General features: G+C 43.3%; 1 protein-coding gene across 3 annotated transcripts in view; it reads left to right on the forward strand.

Annotated features, from left to right (window-relative positions):
- tmem181 (transmembrane protein 181) overlaps positions 1-27,852 on the forward strand; it is a 112,294-nt gene that overhangs the window by 58,057 nt on the left and 26,385 nt on the right. For all 3 annotated transcript variants that reach the window (XM_059986551.1, XM_059986552.1, XM_059986553.1), the window contains 4 exons: positions 3,135-3,265; positions 3,449-3,540; positions 14,966-15,023; positions 21,593-21,695. In XM_059986551.1, coding sequence (XP_059842534.1) covers positions 3,135-3,265; positions 3,449-3,540; positions 14,966-15,023; positions 21,593-21,695 — 384 coding nt within the window. The remainder of the gene's footprint in view (positions 1-3,134; positions 3,266-3,448; positions 3,541-14,965; positions 15,024-21,592; positions 21,696-27,852) is intronic.

Here is a 27,852-nt window from a genome sequence, read left to right on the forward strand (position 1 = left end):
AATAGGGCACAATTTGTGTGACTGTTAATGACAGCGTGATATTTTGCTGTACAAGTTGTGATAGCATCAACAAATAGAGTCTTGATGCTGTACTGTATGGAGAAAGAACCTTTGGCTCATATTTGTCCATTCCAGCCAAAGTGTACGTTCAAATCATTTATACTGAAAACAAATTCCAGAGAACATTGCAGCACAGTGCAGGTTCTCGGAGCCAACCTTTTAACCGACTCTAAAATCAAACTAACCTTTCTGTCCTAACGTGATCCTCCATTTTTCTAACATCCATGTGCATATCTAAGAGTTTTGTAAATGCCCTTGAAGTATCTGCCTCTACTACTGAACCTGGCAGGACGTCCCATGTACCCACCATTCTCTGTGTAAAGAACTTACCTCTGACATTCCCCGTTTACTCCAATTACTATAAAATTATGCCCCCTTGTATTAGCCATTTCCACCTTGGGAAAAGTCACTGGCTATCAACTCTATCTCTGCCTTTTATCATCTTGTGCAGTTTCCCTCTCATCTTCCTTCACTGCAAAAGAAAAAGCCCTAGCTCGCTCAACCTATCTTTATAAGACATGCAGCCAGACAATATCCTGGTAAATCTCCTCTGCACCTTCTCCCAAGCTTCAATATCCTTCTTATAATGAGGCAACCAGAACTGAACACAATATTGCAAGTGTGGTCTAGTCAGGGTTTTATTGAGCTGCACTGTTACATCATAGCTCTTGAACATAATCCCCTGAGTAATGAAGGGCCAACACACCACTATTAACTTGCATGGCAACTTTGAGGGATCAATGGATGTGGACCCCAAGATCCCTCTGTTTCTGCACACTGTCAGGAATCCTGCGATTGACCCTGTATTCTGCCTTCATATTCAACCATCCAAAATGAATAACTTCACACAAGATACACAACATGTGTACAAGATAATGAGAGGCATTAATCGTGTGGGTAGTCAGAGGCTTTTTCCCAGGGCTGAAATGGCTAGCACGAGAGGGTACAGTTTTAAGGTGCTTGGAGGTAGGTACAGAGGAGATAGACAATAGGTGCAGAAGTAGACCATTCGGCCCCTCGAGTCTGCACCGCCATTCTGAGATCATGGCTGATCATTCACTATCAATACTCAGTCCCTGCCTTGTCCCCATATCCCTTGATTCCCCTATCCATCAGATATCTATCTAGCTCCTTCTTGAAAGCATCCAGAGAATTGGCTTCCACCATCTTCCGAGGCAGTGCATTCCACACCTCCACAACTCTCTGGGAGAAGAAGCTCTTCCTCAACTCTGTTTTAAATAACTGACCTCTTATTCTCAATCCATGCCCTCTGGTACTGGACTCTCCCAACATCTGGAACATATTTCCTGCCTCAATCCTATCAAATCCTTTAATTATCTTAAACGTTTCAATCAGATCCCCTCTCAATCTCCTCAATTCCAGCGTGTACAAGCCCAATCTCTCCAATCTCTCTGCGTAAGACAGCCCTGCCATCCCAGGAATGAACCTAGTGAATCTACGCTGCACTTCCTCAATTGCCAGAATGTCCTTCCTTAAACCTAGAGACCAAAACTGTACACAATATTCCAGGTGTGGTCTCACCAGGGCCCTGTACAAATGCAAAAGGACATCCTTGCTCTTGTACTCAATTCCCCTTGTAACAAAGGCCAACATTCCATTTGCCCTCTTCACTGCCTGTTGCACTTGCTCATTCACCTTCATTGACTGGTGAACTAGGACTCCTAGGTCTCTTTGCATTTCTCCCTTACCTAACTCTACACCGTTCAGACAATACTCTGCCCTCTTGTTCCTGCTTCCAAAGTGGATAACTGTCAGTTAAGTTTTTTTACACAGATAGTGGTGAGTGTGTGGAATGGGCTGCCATCAATGGTGGTGGAGGTAGATACAATAGGGTCTTTTAAGAGACTCCTGGATGGGTACACGGAGCTCAGAAAAACAGAGGGCTATGGGTAAGCCTAGGTAGTTCTGAGCTAAGGACATGTTCGGCACAGCTTTGTGGGCCAAAGAATCTGTATTGTGCCATAGGTTTTCTGTGTTTCTATGTTTACTTGGACATGAGAATATTAGCAGATGCTGGAAATCCAAGCAACACCCACAAAATGCTGCAGGAACTCAGCAGGCCAGGCAGTAGCTATGGAAGAGGGCCCTGATAAAGGATCTCAGCCCAAAACGCTGACTGTTTACTCTTTTTTATTGATGTTGCCTCCAGCGTTTTGTGTGTATCACTTCACACTTCTTCAGGTTGAACTTCATTTGCCTTCTCTCAGCCCAGCCCTGCATCCTGCCGATGTCCCATTGCAATCTACAACAATCCTCCACCCTGTCCACAGCTCCACCAACCTTCATGTCAACTGCAGACTTACTAACCCGCCCTTCCAGTTCCTCATCCAAGTCATTTCTGTAAAATAACAAAGCAGGGGTTCCAGAACACACTTGTCACTGCCCTCCATGGTCCATGTAGTAGATACCCTCCATCTACTACACCCTCTGGCTTCTATGGGCAAGCCAATTCTGAATCCACACAGTCAGGTTTCCCTGGATCCCATGACTGTTGATCTTCTGAATGAGCTTACCACGGAAAACCTTAACAAATACTTTACTAAAATCTATGTACACCACAACCACTGCTCTACTTTTATCAGCTGCCCGCAACTGAGCCGAGCCAAGCCACCACCTTTTTGTTGACCAGAGTTCCAATATCCCTTGACATCCAGATTTACCAACTCCCTACAGCCTCGCGCTTTACTTCAACAGGAACACAGTTTTGCTTCCATTCCTGTGAAAGATTTTCAGTGAAGCATTTTCATTCCTGAGCTGGTAATTTCTGAAGAACTTTATGTTGATCCAACAGTCTTTAAGCTCAGTCTTTGAGAAAGTTTTTAATGAGAGATTGGGTAATTCAGTAGAGAGACTTATCTGTTCATTTATGGGTATGTATTTTATAAAGTAAGGAGTGAGGAATATACTGCGAACCATTTGAACTTATTGAAAGCTGAACAATCTTGAAACCTCAAAATAGCAAACTGGGACTTTGCTTTAGAAAGAATATTTTGTTGTAGGTGTTTAGGTTTTCTAAAATATTGGACGGTGATATTATTTTGTTTTATTTTCAGACCCATTCTTCCCACTGTCATTTCTTATAAACAGTTGGTTTCCAGGAATGCTGGATGATCTTTTCCAAGCGATCTTCCTCTGTGCTTTGCTGCTGTTTTGGCTCTGTGTTTACCATGGATTCCGTGTGCAGGTACACTGGAACTTAGCAGAATGACTTTATCAACCTTTACCCTACCAGCCCTTTGTGTTACCCTACCTCCCACCTCCACTTCATGCTCAGTACCACTCCATTCCCCCTTTCATCAGTGCAGCCTGTTGATTTTATTGATTTATGATGTCTAATCATCGTTGCATACTTTTGTTTTTCTTTCAGGGAGAGAGGAAGTTCTTAACATTTTATTTGCCTAAACTATTAATTGTTGGTCTCCTCTGGCTGGCTGCTGTGACACTGGGAATATGGCAGACGTGAGTAAGGGCATCACTTTAAACATTTGTCTTTTATGTAGCACTTAACTGAAAACTTTTTGTTTCCGATTCCCAGCATCCACAATTTTTTGTTTTTTTTTAAAAACTGGGAATTATTGAAGTTTAACTGTCGCCTGTATCATTTGGGGAATATTTTGTGGGTCTTGAAGAGCAACAATCAGTAATTATATCTTTGATAAATGAAGTCTTGCATTCATTTAGTACATTTATAGCTTCAGATTTAATATGGCTTTGAAGTCATTGATGAAAATTTTAGTATCTTGTCAATATTTACATACAAGGTTGAGCAAACAAAAGATGATCTTTGCATTGTTGTTGCAGGTTGGGGCTTCTGTATATAGTATTAAGGTAGGGCTGTTTTGTCCACCCACATTATTACTTAGCTATAGCACAATACAACAGCTTTTATGACTTCAACAATGCAAGGTATTTCAGAATGTTATGTGGGAGTATTATCAAATGAGCTTAATGCATGTTTTGAACAGAAGTGAACAGTTATGTCATCACCCAACCTGACAGTCTCCAGTGTACCTGAATGTACACTCACTGTCGCAGACGTGAGATCGATCTTCTAGAGGGTGAACCTACAGAAAGCATCAGGCTGTGTCCTTAGAACCCATGCAGATCAGGTAGCAGTGGTATTTGCAGACATTTTTAAACTCTCTCTGCTTTAGGCTGCAATTCCCTCCTGCTTTATGAAGACCACTATAATCCCGGTGCCCAAGAAAACAAGGTAGCATGTGTTAATGATTATCACCCAGTAGCTTTGCTATCTCCCAGCATGAAGCTCTTTGGGAGGCTAGTCATGGCATGCATCAACTCCAGCTGTCTAGACAACTGCAACCCTCAGCAATTTGCCCACTGCCGAGAAAGGTCTACAGCAGATGACATCCCAAGAGCATCTGGACTGTAAAAACACCGACATCAAACTACTGTTAATGGACTACAGTTATGTCCTCAATATTATTCTTCCAAGCAAACACTTCACCAAGCTCCATTTCCTGGGAGTCAATGTCGCACTTTCTAACTGGGTCCTTGACTTTCTCACCAACAGCTACAATCTATCAGGATAGACAGCAACACCTCCACCACAATAATTCTAAACACTGGTGCTCCACAAGATTGTGTCCTCAGCCCCCTACTCTACTCTCTGTAAACTCATGACCGCATGGCCAGATTCTGCTCTAACTCCACCTACAAGTTTGCAGATGATACCGATGTAGTGAGCTGAATCTCAAATAAAGATGAGGCCATAGTACAAGAAGGAGATAGAGAGCTTAGTGGCATACTGTTGTGGTAACAACCTTCCCTTCAAAGTCAGCAAAACAAAAGAGCTCCACTAATTTATCCCCTGCTGAAGTAAGACTTGCTATCTTTAATTCCTAGGTTTATCACTACTCATCTTCTTACAAAAGGAATAACATTTGTCACCCTCCATTCATCTGATACTAATCCTATGGCTAGTCAGTACATAAAGATCATCACCAAATGCACAGCAATCTCTTCCCTTGCTTCTCGTAGCAACCAGGGGTATATCCTGCCCGACCCCAGGGACTTATCAGTCCTAACGTTTTTCAGAAGTTCCAGCACATTCTCTTTCTTAATGTCGACTCTTTTATGCTGTCTTCGTAAAAATCATAGTCCCTCTCACTGATGAATTCTGAAGCAAAGTATTCATTAAGACCATTCCCTACCTTTTCCAAATCCAGGCATGTTTCCTCTTCTATTCCTGATTGGTCCTAGCCTCACTCTAGTCATCCTCCTGTTCTTCACGTATGTGCAGAGCACCTATATGTTTTCCGTAGTCTAACTTGGCAAGGCTTTGTCATGTCCCTTTCTAGCTGTCCTAAATCCATTCTCCAGCTCCTACCTGGCTACCTTGTAGCTCTCTGGAGCCTGTCTGGTCCTTGCTTAAGTAAGCTTCTTTCTCCTTCTTGACTTGTTTCACATCTCTTGTCAACCATGGTTCCTATACCCTCCCGTCCTTCCCTTGTCTCAGTGGGACAAATTTATACAGAACATCCTGCAAGTGCTCCCCGAACAATGTCCACATTTCCACTGTGCATTTCCTGGAGTCCATGTCTTCCTAGTTTACACTCCCAAGTTCCTGCCTAGCAGCATCATAATTCCTCCTCCCCCAATTAATCACTTTCCCATACCATCTGTTCTATCCCTCTCCAAGCTATCATAAAGGTTAGTGACTTGTGGTCACTGTCTCTGAAATGCTCATCCACCAAGAGATCTGACACTTGACCTGGTTCATTGCCTAATACCAGATCCGGAATTGCCTCTCCTCTAGTCAGGCAGTTCTACATATTGGGTGAGGCATGCTTTCTGGACGCACCTAACAAATTCCACCCCATCTCAACCTTTTGCACTGAGCAAGTGCCAATCAATAGGGAGGTTGAAGACCTCCATGACAACAACCATGTTAAATCTGCTTACCAATCTGTCCCTCAATGTCTCTCTTGTTATTGGGGACTGTATAGAATGCTGCCAACAGAGTGATTATTCCCTTCCTGTTTTTGATACTTGAGGTCCTGTTTTTCAGCTTCCTACCCAGCTCCCTGTATTCTCCCTTCAGGACCTCATCCCTTTTCTTACCCATGTCATTCATACCAGTAGATATCACAAATCTGGCTGTTCATTCTGTCCTTTAGAATGCTGTGTAATTGATCCAGATGTCCCTGACCCTGGCATCTGCGAGACAACGTACCGTACCATCTGGGCATCTCTTTCACAACTACAGAATCTCCTGTTTGCTCCTCTAACTATGGAGTCCCCTAGTACTACTGCACCCATCTTCTTCCCCTTCCCCTTTGAGCCACAGGGTCACACTTAGTGCCAGACACCCAGTCACTGTAGCTTGTCCCCACCAACAGTATCCAAAACCATATATCTTTTATTGAGGGGAATGGCCACAGGAGTACTCTGCACTTTCTGCCTATTCCCTTTTGCTCTCCTGACAGTCACCCAGTTACCTGTCTTCTGCACCTATCTTATCTATCAGCTCCTCACATTTGAGCTGGTGGTCATTCAGCTGCAACTCCAGCCGCCATCTCTTTGTACAGAATCCTCTTGAGCCAAAGCCTCAATTTCTCCACTCTAACACTGGCCCCTCCAACTTTGGTCACTCTGCTTAAGCCTACCTTCTTTTATAGGGCTATGTTCGGTGTTTAAGAAATCACAGTATCTTAAACCATCCTATCTACTTGTGTTACCACTTTTGGTGAACCATGGTCTTGGACCCCAAGATCCACCTGGTCATGCTGTAAAAAGTCCTGCCATACTCTTCACCCCAAAAAGTACAACACCTCGCACTTTCTTGGATTTAATTCCCTTTGCCATTACTCTGCCCATGTCTAAAACAAATCTTTGTTCTGCTATATCCTTTTCAGTCCACTACACTGTTCACAACTATTAATCTTTGGAGATAGGTGGGTTATTTTTCAGTTCAATGGTCCAATGTTTCCATTTAATATCAGAGAATGTACAATGCCTATAAAAAGTATTCACCCCCCTTTGAAGTTTTCATGTTTTACAACATTAAATCACAGTGACTTGGCTTTTTTGACACTGATCAACAGGAAAGATTTTTTTGTGTTCAAAGTGAAGACAAATTGGTCTAAATTTATTACAATTATTAAACACAAAATAATTGATTGCATAAATACTCAGCCCTTCAAGTCAGTATTTAGTAGATGCACCTTTGGCAGCAATTACAGGCTTGAGTCTGGGTGGATTGGTCTCTATCAGCTTTGAACATCTGGACACTGCAATTTTTCCCCATTCTTCTTTACAAAACTGCTCAATTTCTGTCAGATTGCATGGGGATCTTTTCAAGTCCTGCTGTAAATTCTCAGTTGGATTGAGGTGTATGCAGACTTGGCCTCTCTAAGACATTAACTTTGTTGTTTTTAAGCCATTCCTGTGTAGCTTTGGCTTTATGCTTGGTGTCATTGTCTTGCTGGAAAACAATTCTTCTCCCAAGTTACAGTTCTCTTGCAGACTGCATCAGGTTTTCTTCCAGGATTCCCCTGTATTTTTGCTGCTTTCATTGTACTATCTTCACATAACGTTTAGTCTGATGGCCAAAAAGCTCTATTTTGGTTTAATCAGACCATAGAACTTTCTTCCACCTGGCTTGTGGGTTTCCCACATGCCGTCTGGCAAATTCTAGCCTAGATTTCATCGAAGTTTTTTTCAACAGTGGCTTTCTCTTTGCGACTCTTCTATAAAGCTGTGACTGGTGAACCACCCAGGCAACAGTTTTTGTATGCACACTCTCTCCCATCTCAGCCACCGAAGCTTGTATTTCCTCCAGAGCTGTCATAGGTCTCTTGGTGACTGCCCTCATTACTCCCCTTCTTGCATGGTAACTCAGTTTTTGAGGACAGCCTGCTCTAGACAGATTTCCAGCTGCGCCATACTCTTTCCATTTTTCAATGACTGATTTAACTGTACTCCACGGAAGATTCAGTGACTTGGAAACTTTCTTGTATCCATCTTCTGACTTGTGCTTTTCAATAACCTTCTTGCGAATTTGCTTGGGGTGTTCTTTTGCCTTCCTGGTGTAGTTTTTGCCAGGATACTGACTCACCAGCAGTTGGACCTTCCAGACACAGGAATCAATTTACTACAATCAATTGAAACACCTTAACTGCACACAGGTCTCCATTTAACTAATTATGTGACTTCTAAAACCAAACGGCTACTCCAGTGATGATTTTGTTTGTCATATTAAAGGAATGGATAGTTATGCAATCAATTATTTTGTGTTTTATATTTGTAATTAAATTGTGTCACTTTGTAGAGTTCTGTTTTCACTTCAAAACAGAAGTGTCTTTTTCTGTTGATCAGTGTCAAAATTGCCAAATTAAATCCACTGTGATTCAGTGTTGTAGAACAATAAAACATAAAAAATTCCAAGAGGGGTGAATACTTTTTCTAGGCACTGTATACAGTATACAACCAGAAATTCTTGCTCTTCACAGACATCCACGAAACAGAAGAAAAACCCCAAAGAATGAATGACAGAAAAACATCAGAACCCCAAAGCTTCCCTCCCTCTTTCCAAGTCATCAATGCTCACCGTCCCTTTCCCCACACTTATTCTAACAGAACACAGCAACCTCCCCTTCATCCACCATGCAATCAATAGCAAAGCTCCCAAGACTCCATCAAAAACCACTGTTCATTCCAACAGTTTGGCATCCCTCTCCCTCTCCCCCTAATGTGGGAGAGATCTCACTCCTACACGAGAGGGGAAGCCAACATCTTGCTGTTTCTACGTTACCATTTGCAGAGTTGCTTTAGAGATTGCCTGACTTAAGAATCAGCAATAAACTCACTCTCATCATAGAGAGAGAGTAATCGCTGGAATGCAGAGGCCTCTGCCAGCTGCTGTTCGGATCTCGCATGGTGCTTTAGTTGGTGACATGGGTGAGGAATCACAGTGAGAGGCATACAGTAGAAAGCTAGAGAGAAAATGGAATTGTAGACCAACACACACAAAATGCTGGAGGGATTCAGCAGGTCAGGATGCATGTATGGAAATTAATAATAAGTAAATGTTTTGGGCCAAGACCCTTCATCAGGACTGGAAAGGAAGTGAAAAGAAACCGGATTAAGAAAATGAAGGTGAGGGAGAGGAAGGGGTATTATCTAGAAGGTGATAGTTGATGCCAGGTGGGTGGGGGAGAGAGGATGAAGTAAGAATCTAGGAGATGATAGGTGGAAAAGGTAAAGGGCTGGAGAAGAAGGAATTTGTTAGGCATGGACAGTAGACCATGGGAAGAGGGGCACCAGGGGGAGGTGATAGGCAGGTCAGGAGGAGAAGAGGGAATCCAGAATGAAAAATTGAGAAGAAGGGATGAAAGGGGAAAAATTAGTAGTTGCAGAAATTGATGTTCATGCCATCAGGTTGGAGGCAGAAGATGAAATGTTGCTCCTCCTACCTGAGAGTGGCCTCATCATAGCAGTAGAGGAGGCCACAGGGCAACATGTCAGAATGAGGATAAGGAATTGTAGACCAGATACTCTGACACTGGTTGTGGGGAAAATGGTGGAGTCCATTATCAATGATGGAGAAGGCAGACAGGATTGGACTGAGTCAACATGCACATGTAAAACAGAAATTACATTTGACAAATCTACTGTTCCTTTTTGTGGATGTAACGAGCAGAATAGATAAGGGAGAACTACTGGTTGTGATGTATTTGGACTTCCAGAAAACTTTCAATAAGATACAATGAAAGAGATTGCCATGATAAAACACAGCAGGTGAATGAAGATGACAAAGACACATTTGCAAAGTGTTTGGAGGTTAGAGTGGTGAAGGTCTGGAAAATACTGCACAGCTTTGGCTCTCACCTCAAACAGGGTCCAGTAGCACTGAGGGTACTCCAAAGGAGATTCTCCAGGTTAATTCCTGGGATGAGAGGGTTCTCCTGTCAAGAGAGTTACAGATTCATACAGCATGGAAACAGGCCTTTTTGTCCATCTCATCTATGCCAACTGTGTTTGGCCCATAGCCCTCTAAACCTTTCCGATCCAGATGTCTTTTCAGTGTTGCTGATGTGCCCCCTTCAAGCATTATTTCTGGTAGCTCATTCCAAATGCACACTACCCTTCAGGTGAAGAAGCTGCTCCTGAAATTCCTCTTAAATCTCTTTCCTCCGCTCTTAGCCCTACACCCTAACAGCATTAATGGCAGTGATGTTTCACTTCCCAACAAGCACAATGCCTTTTTAAGCATGTTTTCAAAGGGAGGATAACACTACACTTGTTTAAATGTGTATAGCATCCAGTGACGCTGTGACCTTTGATGCAAAGGCCAATGTCAGCACATATTTCGAGAGGGCGAATCCTTGTAAGGTGTCAGATGTTAGCGATGTACCTGGCTGGGTACTGAAAACCTGTACAGATCAGTTGACTGAAGTGTTCAAAGATATCTTCAACCTTTCACTGCTGTGGTTGATGTTCCCACCTGTTTCTAAAGGGCAGCAAACAAATGTGGGGTGAGTTGCTTCAAAGGCTATCTCCTGGTCAGACTCTCATCTACTGTCATGAAGTGCCTTGAAAGATTGGTAAATGCTACAATTAATTCCTGCATGAGCAAGGACCTGAACCTGCAATTCACCTACCACCGCAGCAAGTCTACAGCAGATGCAAGATCTGTTTTGGAGCACATAGACAATTGCAAAGCATACATCAATTACAGTTCAGTATTAAATGCCCCAATTAACAAGTTTAAAAACCTGCGTGTTTTTTTTTAATCTTCTACTACAACTAGATTCTTGAATTCCTTATCGGGGACCATAGTCAGTGCAGATTGGTAATAACATCTCCTTGCTGATTATTAACACAGGTGTACCTCAAGGATGTGTGCTTAGCCCACTGTTCTAGTCTCTTTACACTCATAACAGAGCGGCTAAGCACAGTTCAAACATCATTTATAAATTCTCCAATTACACCATTGTGTAATAATAATAAACCTGATTCTGATTGTTGGTAAAATCTTAAATGGCAATGAGGAAGCATAGATCAGCTGGATGAGTGGTGGTGCAACAACAGCCTTGCACTGAACGTCAGCAAGACCAAGGAATTAATTGTGGACTTCAGGAAGGAGAAGATTGGAAAACATACATCAGTGGTGGATAGGGAGAGCAGCTTCTAGTTCATGAGTGTAAACAACTTGGGTATCAATCTTGGGTCAGATATGTTGATGCCATTATGAGGAAAGCACACCAGCAGCTCTACTTCATTTGGAGTTTGAGAAGATTCAGCATATCATTGAAGACTTACAAATTTCTACAATGCATGGTGGAGAGCATTCACAGTTGTAAGGTATAGAGACTCCAGAGGCTGCTGACTCAGCCAGCTCCATCATGGATGCATCTGTCCGCACCATCAAGGTCAACAATAAGGCAGAATCCAATACCAAGGAGCTTCTCCATCTGGGACATGCCCTTTTCCAGTTGCTACCATCAAGAGGGAGTACAAAAGCCTGAAAATTAACCCTCAATTCATAAGTAGCTTCCACTCTCTACCATCAGATGTCTGAATGGTCCATGAACACAACTTCATTATTCCTTTTTTTAATCAAATATTTATTTTAGTATTTTGTGGTTATTTTATGTCTTTGCACTGTGCTACCACAGAACAACAGATTTGATATCATCTACAGTACAGTGCAAAAGTCTTAGGCACCCTAGCTATGGTATATATATGTGCTTAAGACTTTTCAACAGTCCTGTATTTGTCAGCATGGCATGGAGAGCGAGTTTGTAAATCTGGCGGGACCAAAAGATGTTGGGAATGGCGAGAGTGGGGCACCACAGGAGCGGAATGGGACAGGTGACAGAGAAGGAGTGCCGGGGCGGTGAGAGGTGCTTGAGACACCGGGCAAGGTTATCTGATTCCAAACAATAGGGTAATTGATCATTACAGAATGTCACTCTGGTGCTTCCTGCTCACTTCCTCTTTTCCCAACCATGATTGCTCTCTTCCTGTGTCCTTCCCAATCTCAGTCAATCACTCTCATGTGTCATGAAATGTGTTTTTCTGGTGGTAGCAGTACAGTGCAATACATAAAATTCTTACAGTGGTGTGCCAAAGTCTTATGCACCCTAGAAATATATAAGTGCCTAAGAATTCTGCACAGTGCTGATTCTGACTGTTTGAAGACTGTGCTTTTACCTTGCATATGTCCATCATGATTGCTTGTACCTCATATCATCCCTCACTTCCTACATTCCAGAGAGGAAGTCCTAGTCTACATATCTCCTTGATAGATGTGAGGTATTGTACTATACATTCCAGAGAGTAAAATCCTAGTCTACACATCTTGATAAATGCAAGGTATTGTACTATAAGGGTCCAACTAGACCAACTTGTACTGAGAATGGTAGAGTTCTGATTAAACATTCTCGAACAGTGCGTGCAGGTCACTAAAAGTGGCATCACAGGTACACTGGGTGGTGGTGAAGGTATTTGGCATGCTGGCTTTCATCAGTCCGAGTGTTAAATGTAGCAGTTAGGAAATTATGTTGCATTTATATATGATGTTGGTGAGGCCATACATGGAGTATTGTGTACAGTTTTGGTCACAATATTATCGAAAATATTAAACTAATGGGGTGGTGCTTGACTTACAAGGAGTGATTGCATAGACCAAGACATTATTTAGTTGTGTTTGTAGTCCTTGAAATTTAGAAGAATGAGCAGTGACCTTATTCAAGCATATATGATCATGGGATTAGAAAGGATAGATGTTGAGACATTTTTAAAAGTAGGGAAGTCGTGGACAAAGGGACATAGATATTAAATAAAGGGCTGGTCATTTCAGAATGAGGTAGGTAGAAACTTCTCTGAGGGTGGTGAATTTTTAGAATTCTCTGTACTAATAGGTGGTGAATCTCTGTCGCTCTATGCCCCAGAAGGTTGTAAAAGCCACATCATTAGATGTATTTAAAATGGAAGTAGATAAATAATTGAAAGGATGAGGATTTGTGGGTTGTTAGGAATGGGCAGTCAAGAGGAGTTAAGATCAGTTATGTTTGCAGATGGTTCGTAGCCTACTCCAGCTCCTATTTTCTTCGTGTTGTTGCATTATAAAGGTAAGCATTCCATCAGTCTTCTTCAATATTGTTTTCATCTGTGTTGTCATTTTCAGGGAGCTGTGAACTTGGACTTAAGGTGTCTCTGTTAATCAGCACTCCTCATTGCCATACTGTTTACTGCAGGTGCCACACCCTGATCTGGCTTCCCAAACTGCAGATCCAAGTGGACTAAAGCTTGACTGAGAGAAGGTACTAGGAAGGCTGACTGCACTTTTAGGGGATAAGTTACCTGGTTGCTGAGGGAAGTGAGAGAAAAAAATGGAAGAAATTGTGGAGGTCCTGCCCATAATCTATTAAATAGCTAAAGATTCATGGGCACTATTATGGATGTGATTTTTTTACATAACCACCTTGTGTTGAAATGTACACAGAACAGAATAAACAGTTCAGAGTTGGGCTTCCAAGGAACACTGTAGATCAACAAGATTCTGCTGAGGGTGGCAGTAGGCTTATCTAAAAAAAAAGGTATCACCCTGATGAAGTTACAGATTTTACAGATCGAAGTACATGTGTGTTTAATGCCAAAATTAACATAGTAGCCCCAACTGATCCCACAACTAACAGATCAAATTAAAGCTTTACACTGCTATCATATCTAGTAGTGAGTGATGAACAACTGTGAGGAGGAGGCAGAGGCTCCATGGTAATTGCTGTCCTCGAGGATGACAAAAGGACAAATGAGAAACCTTAGGCAGAACGTTAGCCGGAACAGCAGACCACAGGCCAAGGGGTACTGATAGTATACTGGGTGGAATATTGAAGGCAACTCCAGAGCGTGACACATCTCTCTGGAAAAACTGTTTTGGTGAGCTCCATCACAGTAAATGGACAAATTCAGTCTGGCAAATCACTGCCCCACCCCATCTACTCTTAATCATCAACTGATAGCAAGTGTCATTAAGAGAAGTGGATTGTTTTCTGCTCCTGGAAGATTGAATTTTTGGAAGCTTGATCACCCTACAAAGAATTTCCATGTAGATTTTGTTTTAACATTTGGAGCTTCCCTGTGAAACATACATCAATTTTCTCATTAACATGAAGCCTTCCTGCACCGCATGTATTCGGATAAAGTGTTAGATACTTGCATTGTAGTGGTTCAATGTAAGGGGAAAGGATTCAGAGTCCAAACGATTTGAGTCCAGGAGTACACAGCACTTATGGCTTGAACTGTACATGAAGGACCATACCTCATGCTAGTCTCATATGCAGTTTCTCTGCCTGTCCACCTGCTAATGTCCCACAACACTGAACTTGTGCTGTCACAGACCTTTTCACTGTAAATGTAACTGATGAAATACGTCAATTTTTAAATCAATTCAAATTAATTTATTAACACTAATAAATTTAACTAAAATTTTCATTTTAATAAAATATTTTTAAAAAATTACTTGTGTTTGCTTGCCTTTTTACTGAAAGTTGGTGACCCCACTTGGGTGAATTGGGCCATGCCAAACACACCTGCTGTTGTAAAACTGAGGGGGGCAAGTGTAAAGGGTTTCCAATGCATTAGCTCAGTGCTACCAGGAACTACTCATGGGATCTCTGCTGATTCCAGAGTTGGATGGGCTGGGGTCCACTGTATTGGGTACTTGCATGCTGCAGTGCATTGGTGCAAGTATCCTGAGAATGCATTTCAGCTGGTTGGTAGTTCTCTCTGGAGCCTCCACTGTCAGGTAACTCGGAGTAAATTAATGCAGCCTTATCTTTACAACTTGACTTAATTATTTTCCACAGTTGCTGCTCTCCCTTTCAATTTTAACCTTTCTTTGGATCCTTTTCAGAGTTAATGAGTTACGTGACCCAACATACCAATATCGAGTGGACACAAGCAACTTCCAGGTGAGAAGTTCTTAACTCATGAAAGTTAAATAGATTAGTATAAGCACCTTGTGTTGGATTGTGTCATCCAGCAAAATAATTCATAGGAATGTGCTAAGCTTTAGTAAACGTGAGAATTGTTATACTTCCCTGCAATAACAGAATTTACAAATTTAAAAGCACCACCACATTGCACATACTGAAATGGTCTTCATATTTTAACAATCTGTTTCCTAACACAGTTAAAAAAAAAATATAATAGCATGTGGAGTTTGTTGCAATTGTGAGTATTAATATTGCTTGGGACTGAAACCTGTAGCCATATTTTAAAATATTTATCATGGACAAGCCTACATTGCAGTAATAACATTTCAGTACTATTGTAAATATATTGTTTGATAAAGCATTTTTTGTTGTTTACGGAATTAATAATGGGTTATATGTAAAAGTGCATCAATGGCATCCTTCATTATGCCACCACGTCATATTTGAGTGCCTCACTAAAATAAAACTAAATGGACCTATTTCCCAGCTCCTATGTTTTTCTTTCACTGATTTCTGGAGTTACAAATCATTGGTGACGTGGAAGTTTTAAAATGGATCAGAATCAGGTTTATTATCACCAGCATGTGATGTGAAATTTGTTAACTTAGCAGCAGCAGTTCAATGCAATACATAATCTAGCACAGAGAAAAAAAATAAAAATAATAATAAGCAAACAAGTAAATCAACTACATATATTGAATAGATTAACAAAAAATGTGCAAAAACAGAAATACTGTATATTAATACAAAAGCGAGGTAGTGTCCAAAGATTCAATGTCTATTTAGGAATCGGATGGCAAAGGGGCAGAAGCTGTTACTGAATCGTTGAGTGTGTGCCTTCAGGCTTCTGTATCTCCTACCTGATGGTAACAGTGAGAAAAAGACACGCCCTGGATGCTGGAGGTTCTTAATAATAGATGTTGCCTTTATGAGACACCGCTCCCTAAAGATCTCCTGAAGATGACTATCTACCCATCGAAGTGCAGCAAATTTTTTTTTCCTCACAAAGAGGAGAAAGACATTTGAGTTTAAAAAAAAGGTGCAGCAAATATTTCTTTGCAAAGTGGTCAAGTTAAAGCAACAGGCAGAAAGTGGATGAAATTCACAGGTTCAAAAGCACAGAGTACCAGATGATCATAATGATACATTTTTAAAAAGCAGAAATGGATGTCTACATTGGAAAGATTGACACATTTGATTGCACAACTGATAAAATTAATAATAAAAGTAATATATACTGAACAAACTGAGCAGTATTTTGAAGCAAATTAAATAGCCAGTGACAAGGAAGTGCCAGTTTTGCTGAGTGTAATAGGTGGAAAAGCACTGTTTGCTTAGAAGTTCCAACCAAACCAACCAGAATAAACTTTGCTGATATTGTGAAAGTAATGCAGTAGACTCAAAACCATTATTGATTGCAGAATTCATATGCAAAATTAAAATGAAGGGGAGTCCAGATCTGCATACGTGACTGAATTGAAGAAATTGAGCATTGTCAGTTCAGTAATGGATTTAATAATGCACTTAGAGATAATTTCATTTGTGAAATCTTACAAGAAAGCATTCAAAAATAGCTCCTAAATGAAGCACAACTCACATTTAAAAGAATGGTTGAAATCACTATCAATAGGAACAGCAGCCAGAAATGCAATTGAGTTGCAGTCAAGAATGAAAGTGAACGTGAACAAAATTGCAATGTCTGAACAGAAAACTGCCTGGCCAAAACAAGTTATGTTACCATTGTGGCAGGGACTCACATATACCAGGCCAATGCAAGTTTAAAGGCAAAACTTGCAGAAAATGCAACACATACAAAGAGGATGTCAGGCAGACAAAAATAAATGGATTGCACTGGGAGGAGATTATGATAAAAAGTTTCAAAAGAGCACAACTCTGCATTTTGTTGACAAAAAAAATCTGATAGTGATGAGAGTGACACAGTACTGGGTAGACTTGAGATTCGTTATATGAAAATTAACAGGAGGCAAGCAATATGGCCTATACCAGGAGTGAACAGAAAATTAATTAAAATGGAATTGGACAATGGCTCAGCTGTTTCAGTCGTACCACAAAATGAATTTGAATGGCATTTCAAAGATACTGAACTGAAGTATTCAGATATCTAACTAAGAACTTAAGCTGGAGAAAAAATAACTCCTATGGGAAAGACATTTGTAGCAGTGAAATAGAAGAACCATCAAGCCAGATTGGGCTTTTATCTGTTAAAGATAGGAGGGCTAGCATTGTGGGGTTGTGATTGGCTGAGACAGCTATAACTATCATGACAAATTTCATGACGCATGCTGGTGATAATAAACCTGATTCTGATTCTAAACTTGATTGCAGAATTGCAGATCCATCTACCATTTTCATACCACATCCCTTGCAATAGAGTCAAGGCAAGTTAAGAAAGGGACTGGATGATGCCACAACAGTGTTCAAGGATGTCATTGGAAAACTCAAACATATCAAGGGTAAAATAGTGTTAAATGAAAATGCCATGCCCAAGTTTTACAAAGCCCATGCAGTTTTTTATGCCATTTGTGATAAAGTAGCTAGTGAGTTAGATCACATGGAGGCTGAATGAATACTTTCCAAGGTTGAGAGGAGCCAATGGGTAATGCCAGTGGTCTCAGTGGCTAAGAAGAATAGGTCTGTCAGATCTGTGGTAATTTTAAGGTCACCATCAACACAGTACCCTCTGCCCAGGGTTGAGGATATCTTTGCAAACTTCTTTAGAAGGAAACGCTTCAGCAAAGTCAACTTAGCTGAAGCTCACTTACCGATGGAGATGGAAGATGAGTTCAAAATGTTTCTCACCATAAATACTCACCAAGGGCTTTATTGCTATAATTAGGCTTATTTTTGGAGAAGTATCTGCACTTGCATTCTGGCAAAAATCTATGGACCAGGTGCTGCAAAGCTACCCAGGCACTCAGTATTACCTGGATGACTTTATTGGTACTGGTAAGGGTGACAAGGGATATCTCCAAAATCTCAAGACAGTGTTAAAAAGATTAGAAGATTATGTGTTCAGAGCATGATGCACCAGTGTGAATTCTTTAAACTAAGCATTGCTTACTGTGGTCACATCATTGATGCACAAGGATAACACAAGTGTGCTGAGAAAAAGACTTAAGGCTAAAGGACACGTCACAGTTGTCCTTTTTAGGATTTGTGAACTATAATAACAGGTTCCTGCCAAACCTGTCTACTGTGCTCCACCCCTTGAACTCATTACTGCAGATAAGGAAGAAATGGCAATGGACAAAACAGTGTGAAGTGGTTTTCCAAAGGACAAAGGAAATGGTGACACCAGACATTGTACTCACACATTATGATTCATATCGTCCAGTGAAGCTTGTCTGCAACACTTCACCTTATGGCACAGGTGTAGTCATATCAACTGTTTATACGTGATGGAAGTGAATGTCCCATAGCCTTTGCGTCACATTCCCTTATTGCTGCAGAGAAAAATTACACATAGCTTGACAGAGAGGCCTTGAGTTTTGCTTAGGATGTAAAATGTTTCACCCAGTATCAGTATGGGAGAGAGGTTACCCTCGCTACTGACCAACAACCACCAGTGTCCATTTTCAATCCACAGAAGATGTTCCACTAACACCAGCGGCATGAATAGAGAGTTGGGCTCTGTTTCTTGGAGGACACAATTACAAGGTCGAATTCAGTAAGATGATTAATCATGGAAATGCTGATGGTTTGTCCTATTTACCATTGGAAAGAAAAATAGCTGAAAAATTTGCAAAAGAGGACATTCCGTTCAGCGTGTTCACTCTAATGCAAATTGAAGTTCTCCCTATTATTGGCAGAGATGATCCAAACAGAAAGCAGGAAAGAACCCACAGTGTCTCAAAATGGCTGGAATATGAATTATAAATTCCAGCTCCCCCATTTTTACCAGGACTGAGATGAACTTGCCCTTGATGGTTGCGTTATGTGGGCATTGAGAGTTGTACTGTCCAAGCTGAGAGCTAAAGTGTTGGAGGAAGTACATTCTGGTCATTTAGGTGTGGAAAAATGAAAACGTTAGCTTGAAGCTTTGACTGGTGGCCTGGGACAGATCAACAGATTGACCAACTTGCCATGCACTGTTTGGGGTGCCAACATGCCCAGAAGATGCCAAAATCCCTTGGAATGGCCTGCATTGCCCTGGCAGAGGATTCATGTGGATTGCAAATTTCTTGGTAGTAGTGATATAGCTACAAAGTGGCCAGAAGTGTTCCCAACAGCCTCGCACACTGTTGATGTGTTGAGAAGCCTCTTCTCAATGACTGGTGTTCCAGGACACCTAGTTAGTGATAATGGACCAGAGTTTGTAGCAGAACAGTTTCAGTCATTCCTGAAAATGAATGGAATTAAATATGACATCAGCACCGTACTACCCAGCTATAAATGGCTTGGCGAAAAGGTTTGTCCAGAATCTAAAGAACATACTGTGAGCTATGTCAGCAGAACACACTGCATGTACACTGAACCAGAAGCTTGCCAAATTCCTCCTTGCCCGTCACAGTTCAGCACACTCCATGACGAACAACTTACCAGCTATTTGCTGTTCCTAGGTCGTCTCATGCTCACACTTGGATCACCTTACACCCAATCTCTGAAGGAGTTTGCAGGACAAAAAGCTGAGACAAACTGAGGCTCCTCAAACAAGGAGGTTTGATGTTTCACTTCTGGACAAGCAATCCTGTCGAGGGACCACAGAGTTGGTTAAGGAAAGGTTAAGGGCAGAACTGGACCACTGTCCTACACAGTGGAGATTGCTTCTAATGTCATCTGGAGAAGACACATCGATCAGTTGGGAAGAGAAGAGTCAATTGAAAGGTGTCTGGAACTGTCAGAACCACTTATTGTAATCCTGGAGTCAACCCCTACAACCACCTCAGATAAGGCCCCAAGACCTGAGATTGTTTCACAGCCTTAAGTCTCTCCTGCCAAGCAGAGTAACCCTTATTCTGTCAGGAAAAACAGTATGTTATCCCACAAGAGTAAGAGATCTCCATGGTGATTAAATCTCTAGGCCTGAAAGGGACAATTTAAAATTTACTGTGCTGTGAATGTCTATACAGTAGTTGTATTATATAGTATACTATGTATATAAGATGGCTAGAGAGCAATACATTACATATTTGACTTAAAATACACTCCCAGTTAGGAGTTTACAACAGGGAGGAATGTAGTGTATTTATTATTTCAGTAATATTTGAGTAATATTGTCAATATATTGTTTGATTAAGTATTCTTTGTTGTTTACATAATTCCTTATGTTTTAGATGTGAAAGTACATGAATGCCGTATGTCATTATACCACCACATCATATTTGAGCACCTCACTAAAGGAAAAATAAGTTGGACAGTACCACACAGGAACAGGCCTTTGACTTACCATGTCACTTGCTTCTGATTGATTAAATTGTAATAAATGTTGCTGTAGTCCCTTTGTGGCTCGGTTACCTTTCTCCTCTATCTGGATTTCATGTCTAACCTTGGCTAAGCTGCATTTCCAGAATTACTGTACAATGAAGCGGTACAACCATTTTGAAAAGTGCAGAAAGAAGGCAGATTTAGAAGAAGGCTCTCAGCACAAATCATTGATTACACATTTCCATCCATTGATGCTGCCTTACCCACTGAGTTCCTCCAATGATGAGTTCAAATTAACTCTGTAATATGGTGACAGAACCATTGGTTATCAGAAGCATTGCAAACATCCTGTTGTCAATAATCAGTGCTATAAAATGCTACTTTTTTTTCTACTATCATGCCATTTTAGTATTCTTTTGTAAGTGAAACCTCCTTACACTGGGCGTCTCTGGAAAACTGGGTGTGCACCAAATCCATGAGGATGTCTCACCCACCCAGCCCCTGTGTGAATGCTGTGTGAGTTACTGCCCTGGCAAGAATTACCAGATCATACACTGCATACAATTAAAAGGAAGTATATTTAAGACTTAAATTAAGCAAACAGTTATTAAGTGAAAGAAAGGAAAAATACAAAAAGGGCCCTTTACTCTTAAGCAGTGAAATGTGCACTGAAATGGGAGTTCATCTTGAACTTGTCTGTCACTCACACATCAGACCCTCAGTCTGCGTGAAAGCACACACCACCTTCCGAACGTTGCCCGTGATCCATCTTGAACAAACGGGTTTCCCACGGGAGTACTGCTTTTTCCTTCTTGAAGCCATTCATCTGCATCAAGCAACTCGTGCAACAGGGATGGTGTCCTCAGCCATCTCTTCCCCGTCTTCTTCCAGCTCCCGCCAACCAAGACCTTCAGCCCCATGCTGTTCAGAACCTTCTCCCAATTCCACCATCCTGATTGGCTGAAAGCACATTCTAAGGAGAATAACAAGCCTGTTATCATAGCTCAAACCCAGCAAGCTGGAAGCAGAACAGATTGCTCTTACAGAACTGCTGAAATTAAATACCTACAGCATAGCAGTAAAAAGTCTTAACCCAGGCATTGCATAAGGATTCCTTCTTTCATTGTTAACGTTTTTCCTTTTTTTTTCCCCTCTGGTAGGGAATGAAGATTTTCTTTTTCTCAGTGGGTTCCCTGTATGTACTCTATCTGGTTTTCCTGATTCTGAGGGCTTGCTCGGAACTGAAAAATATGCCATACTTCGGTGAGTGAAATTTATTGTTGCATGAATCTGACTGGGATTCGACCCATTTGCATGTGTACCATGGAGCTCAGTTGTGCACAAACGAGTCATTTGGCAGCCAACTTTCAAACATACAATATGCTTGACAGGGTTCATAGAATCATAGAGGCATAGAGCACTACAACTCTGAAACAGGCCCTTTGGCCCATCTAGCTGGGCTGAATGGTAATCTGCCTTCCATACCCCTCCCATCAGTGTATCTTCCAAACTTCCCTTAGATGTTGCAATAAAGCCCACATCCATCACTTCCACTGGCAGCTCGTTCCACACACACACAACACTCTGAGCGAAGAAATTCCCTTTCAGGATCCCCTTAAATATTTAATTTTTCACCCTTAAAGCACAGCCTCTAGTTGTTGTCTCACACAACCTCAGTGGGGGGGAAAAAACCTGCTTGCACTTACCTTATCAATACTCCACATAATTTTATATACCTCGATCAAATCTCCCCTCATTCTCTGGTGTTCCAGGGAATAAGATCTTAACTTATTCAATTGTTGTTCCTTTTTGCGCCTTGTGGTTATTGTTTTCCGAGGCTTGATGCTTAATCCAGCATGGATGGAAAGCATCCCAGCCGGATTCGAACCTGGGACCATTTGCCTCGAAGTCCAGTGCTGATGGCACTATACCACCAGCCTGCTAACCTCTTCAATCTTTCCCTATAATTCAGTTCTCAAGACCTGGCAACATCCTTGTAAATTTTCTCTGTACTCTTTCAATCTTACTGATATCTTTCCTGTTGATAGGTGACCAGAACTGAACACAATAATAGTCCTCACCAATGTCATTAACAAGTTCAACATAAAATCAAAACTCCTGTTCTCAAAACTAAGACTATAAGGATTATAAAGACATAAAGAGCAGAATTAGGCCATTCAGCCCATTGAGTCTGCTCCACAGTTCCATCATAGCTTAATTATTATCCCTCTTAACCCCATTATCCTGCCTTCTCCTCATATCCTTTGATGGCCTGACCAGTCATGAACCAATCAACCCCCACTTTAAATATACCCAATGACTTGGCCTCCACAACCATCTGTGGCAATGAATTCCACAGATTCACTACACTATAGCTAAAGAAATTCCTCATCTCCATTCTAAATGGGTGTCCTTTTTTCTGAGGCTGTGCCCTCTGGTCCTAGACTCCCCCCACTATAGGAAATACCCTCTCCACATCTATTCTATCTCGGCCTTTAGTATTCAATAGGTTTCAATGAGATCTCCCTCTTTCTTCTAAACTCCAGCAGTTACAGGCCCAGAGCCATCAAATGTTAACCCTTTCATTCCCAGAATCACTCTCATGAACATCCAATGGACCTTCTCCAATGCCAGCACATCCTTTCTTATATAAGGAGCCCAAACTGCTCACAGTACTTCAAGTGCTATATGACCAATGTCTAATAAAGCCTTAGCATTACATCCTTGTTTGTATATTCAAGTCCTCTTGAAATGAATACTAATAACATATTTGCCATCCTTTTCACCGACTCAACCTGTAAGTTAACCTTGAGGAAATCTTGCACAAGGACCCCCAAGTTTCTTTGCACCTGATTTTTGAATTACCTCTTTGTTTAGAAAATAGTTTACTTGTTTATTTCTTCTACCAAAGTGCATGAACATACACATCCCTACACTGTATTCCATCAGCCCCTTCTCTGCCCATTCTCCCAATCAGTCTTAAGTCCTTCGGCAGATTCCCTACTTCCTTAAAAAAAGTTGCCCGTAGACCTATCTTTGTATTGTTCGCAAACCTGGCCACAAAGTCATCAATTCCATTATCCAATTCATTGACATATAGCATGAAAAGAAGTGGTCTTAATACTGACCCCTGTAGAATACCACTAGTCACAGACAGCCAACCAGAAAAGGCCCCCTTTATTCCCACTCTTTGCCTTCTGCCAGTCAGCAAATTTCTATCCATGCTATATCTTTCATGTAGTACCATGGTCTGTTAATCTTGTTAAGCAGCCTCATGTGCGGCACCTTGTCAAAGGCCTTCTGGAAGACGAAGCATCCACTTACTCTGTCTATCCTGTTTGTTATTTCCTTAAAGAATTCCAACAGATTTGTCAGGCAAGATTTCCCCTTAAGGAAATCATGCTTACCTTAGCCTACTTCATAATATGTCTCCAAGTACCTCAAAACCTCATTTTTAATAATGGACTTCAACATCTTCCCAACCACTGAAGTCAGGCTGACTGGCCTATAATTGCCCTTTTTCTGCCTCCATCCCTTCTAAAAGCATGGAGTGACATTGCAATTGTATAGTCCTCTGGAACTGTTCCAGAACATAGTGATTCTTGAAAGATCATTACTAATGCCCCCACAATCTCTTCAGCCACCTCTTTCAGAACCCTGGGGTGTACACCATCTGGTCCAGGTGACTTATCTACCTTCAGACCTTTCAGCTTCCAAAGCACCTTCTCCATTATAATAGCAACTGCTCTCACTTCTGCTCCCTGAGACCTGAACTTATTGTTGGTGTCTAACACCAACACAAAATTGTTGGTGACTAACACAAAATACTTATTCAGTTTGTCCACTATTTTTTGTCCCACATTAGTACCTCTCCAACATCATTTTCCAGCAATCCAAAATCCACTTTTGCCTCTCTTATGTTCTTGATATATCTGAAAAATCTTTTGGTATCTTCTTTTATATTATTAGCTAGCTTACATTCATTTTTCATCTTTTGTCTCTGTGATTTATTTAGTTGCCTTCTGTTGATTTTTAAAGGCATCCTAATCCTTTAACTTCCCTCTAATTGTTGCTATATTATATTTCTTTTTTGCTTTTATGTTGACTTTGACTTCCCTTGTCAGCCATGGCTGCCTCATCTTTCCTTTAGAATACTTGTTCTTTGGAAATGTATCTACCCTGCACCTTCAGAATTGATCCCAAAACTCCAGGAATTGTTGTTCTGCTGTCATCCCTACTCGTGTTCCTTTCCAATCAACTTTGGCCAGACCTTTTTATGAAGGCCAGTGTGCTAAGTGCTCTCTTTATGAACTATATACCTGTGATACCACTTTCAAACAATTATGGATCTGTGGCGACCCATTTCCTGGCACATCCGAACCGACTCACAATTAGATAGCCTACGGGGGTTTGTGAGCACAGAGCTTTGGAGCCTCTGCGCCATGGGGGGCAGGTTGAGGGAGGCTTAAAAGTGAGGCTGAAGATTTCGAATAAAGTTTTTTCCTTCGACTGCAGTTACCGACTCCGTGTCGTAATTTTAGCGCTGCGTGTAGCACACCGCCACAATTGGTGACCCCGACAGTCCAAACGATTTTTGGACCAGCAATGACCGACGCCGCCTCTGTTCATGCGGTTTCGTTGAAACTGCCGGGTTTCTGGACACAGCGCCCGAACCTATGGTTCCAGCAAGCCGAAGCCCAATTCCACATTCGCCAGATCACCTCAGAAGACACTACTACGTGGTGAGCTCCCTCGACCAGGACGCAGCGGCCCAGGTCGCGGAGTTCATACAGTCGCCCCCGGCAGACGGCAAGTACACAGAATTCAAAGCCCTGCTCCTCAGGACTTTTGGACTCTCACGGCGCGAGTGGGCTGCCCGTTTACTGCACCTGGATGGCTTGGGCGACAGACCTCCATCGGCTTTAATGAATGAGATGTTGTCTCTCGCCGACGGACACACACCCTGCCTCATGTTTGAGCAGGCATTCCTGGAGCAGCTGCCCGAGGACATACGCCTGCTGCTGTCCGACGCGGATTTCAGTGACCCCCGGAAGGTGGCAGCCCGGGCGAACTTGCTGTGGATCGCCAAAAAGGTGAGCGGGGCATCCATCGCACAGATCTCCCAGCCACGCTCCCGGCAGCAAACCAGTCCAGGCCCGGCCGCAGAGCCCGCCAACCCCCGGCCCAATAAACACTGGTGCTTCTACCACCAGCGGTGGGGCGCAGAAGCCCGCCGTTGTCGCCCGCCCTGCAAGTTCCCGGGAAACGCCAGGGCCAGCCGCCGCTGATGGCTACGGCGGCTGGCCATCGGGATAGTCTCCTGTATGTGTGGGATAGAAGGTCGGGACGCCGGTTTTTGGTTGATACTGGGGCTGAGATCAGCGTTTTACCTCCGATGAGTTACGACACCCGCAGCAGGGCACCGGGTCCCCCCCTGAGGGCCGTGAATGGCAGCACAGTAAGGACCTATGGCACCCGTCAGGTGCAGCTACAGTTCGGCTCCAGCCAGTTCACGTGGGACTTCACACTGGCCGCCGTAGCCCAACCGCTTCTGGGTGCGGATTTTTTGCGGGCTCACAGCCTACGGGTCGACCTGCCCAGGAAGAGACTGGTCCACGCCGAGACCTTTCAGATGTTCTCCCTGGGTGCAGCCCAGTTGCCAGCCCCTCACCTCAGCTTCATCACGCTGTCCGACAACGACTTCACCAGGGTCCTGGCAGATTTCCCATCGGTTCTGGCACCGCAGTTCACAGCGGCCATGCCCAGGCACAGCGTACAGCACCACATCCCGACCCAGGGACCGCCCCTCCACGCCCGCGCTCGGCGGCTTCCCCCGGACAAGCCGACTGGCGAAGGAGGAGTTCCAGAGGATGGAGGAATTGGAGATCATCTGGCGGTCCGACAGCCCATGGGCCTCCCCCCTGCACATGGTGCCCAAAGCGACGGGGGGCTGGAGACCGTGCGGCGACTACCGCAGGCTGAACGAGGCTACCACACCGGACCGCTACCCTGTGCCGCACATTCAGGACTTTGCAGCAAACCTGCACGGCGCACGGATCTTCTCCAAGGTAGACCTCGTCCGAGGGTACCATCAAATCCCGATGCATCCTGACGACGTCCCCAAAACGGCTCTCATCACCCCGTTTGGCCTTTTCGAGTTCCTCCGCATGCCATTCGGCCTGAAGAATGCCGCACAGACGTTCCAGCGGTTAATGGACGCGGTGGGACGGGACCTGGACTTCGCGTTCATCTATTTGGATGACATCCTCATAGCCAGCAGCAGTCATCAGGAGCATCTGTCCCACCTCCGTCAACTCTGCGCCCGACTGAGTGAGTACGGTCTTACAATCAACCCCGCCAAATGCCAGTTCGGACTCGATACCATTGACTTCCTGGGCCACAGGATTACTAAAGACGGGGCATCCCCTCTGTCCGCTAAGGTAGATGCGGTCCGCCTCTTTCCCTGACCCACCACGATCAAAGGCCTTCAGGAATTCGTAGGTATGGTCAATTTCTACCGCCGCTTCCGCCCTTCAGCTGCCCGGATCATGCGCCCTGATGTCGGGTCCGAGCAAGGACATTACCTGGGACGAGGAGTCCGCCGCCGCTTTCGTTCAAGCGAAGGAAGCTTTGGCGAACGCCGCAATGCTAGTACATCCCAGAATGGACGCCCCTACCGCCCTACAGTGGACGCATCAAACACGGCAGTCAGTGGGGTGCTGGAGCAACTCATCGCAGGTCGCTGGCAACCCCTGGCGTTTTTCAGCAAACACCTGCGACCACCCGAGCTCAAATACAGTGCTTTCGACCGGGAACTGTTGGCGCTCTACCTGGCAATCCGGCATTTCAGGTACTTCCTAGAAGGTCGGCCCTTCACCGCGTTCACGGACCACAAACCGCTTACCTTTGCGTTTACGAAAGCGTCTGACCCCTGGTCGTCCCGCCAGCAACGCCACCTGTCCTACATCTCTGAATACACGACGGATGTCCGGCACGTCTTGGGTAAGGACTCTGTCGTGGCGGATGCGCTCTCTCGCCCTACCGTTCATGCCCTTTCCCAAGGGTTAGACTTTGAGGCACTGGCAGAGGCACAGCAGGCGGATGAGGAGATTCCGAGTTACAGAACCGCAGACTCCGGTTTGCAGCTCCAGGACCTCCCCGTGGGCCCGGGTGAGAGGACCCTACTCTGTGACGTCACCACCGGCCAGCGTCGTCCCGACAGCCTGGCGGCACCGTGTTTTCGACTCCATTCATAACTTGGCGTATCCCTCCACCCGGACAACTGTCCGGATGGTTTCCAGCAGGTTCGTTTGGCACGGACTCCACAAACAGGTCAGTGAATGGGCCAAAACGTGCATGCACTGCCAGACGGCCAAGGTGCAGCGGCACACCAAAGCCCCACCGCAGCAGTTCCATCCCG

The sequence above is a fragment of the Hypanus sabinus genome, chromosome 12 (genome assembly GCF_030144855.1).
Source record: "Hypanus sabinus isolate sHypSab1 chromosome 12, sHypSab1.hap1, whole genome shotgun sequence".
NCBI classification, from domain to species: Eukaryota; Metazoa; Chordata; class Chondrichthyes; order Myliobatiformes; family Dasyatidae; genus Hypanus; species Hypanus sabinus.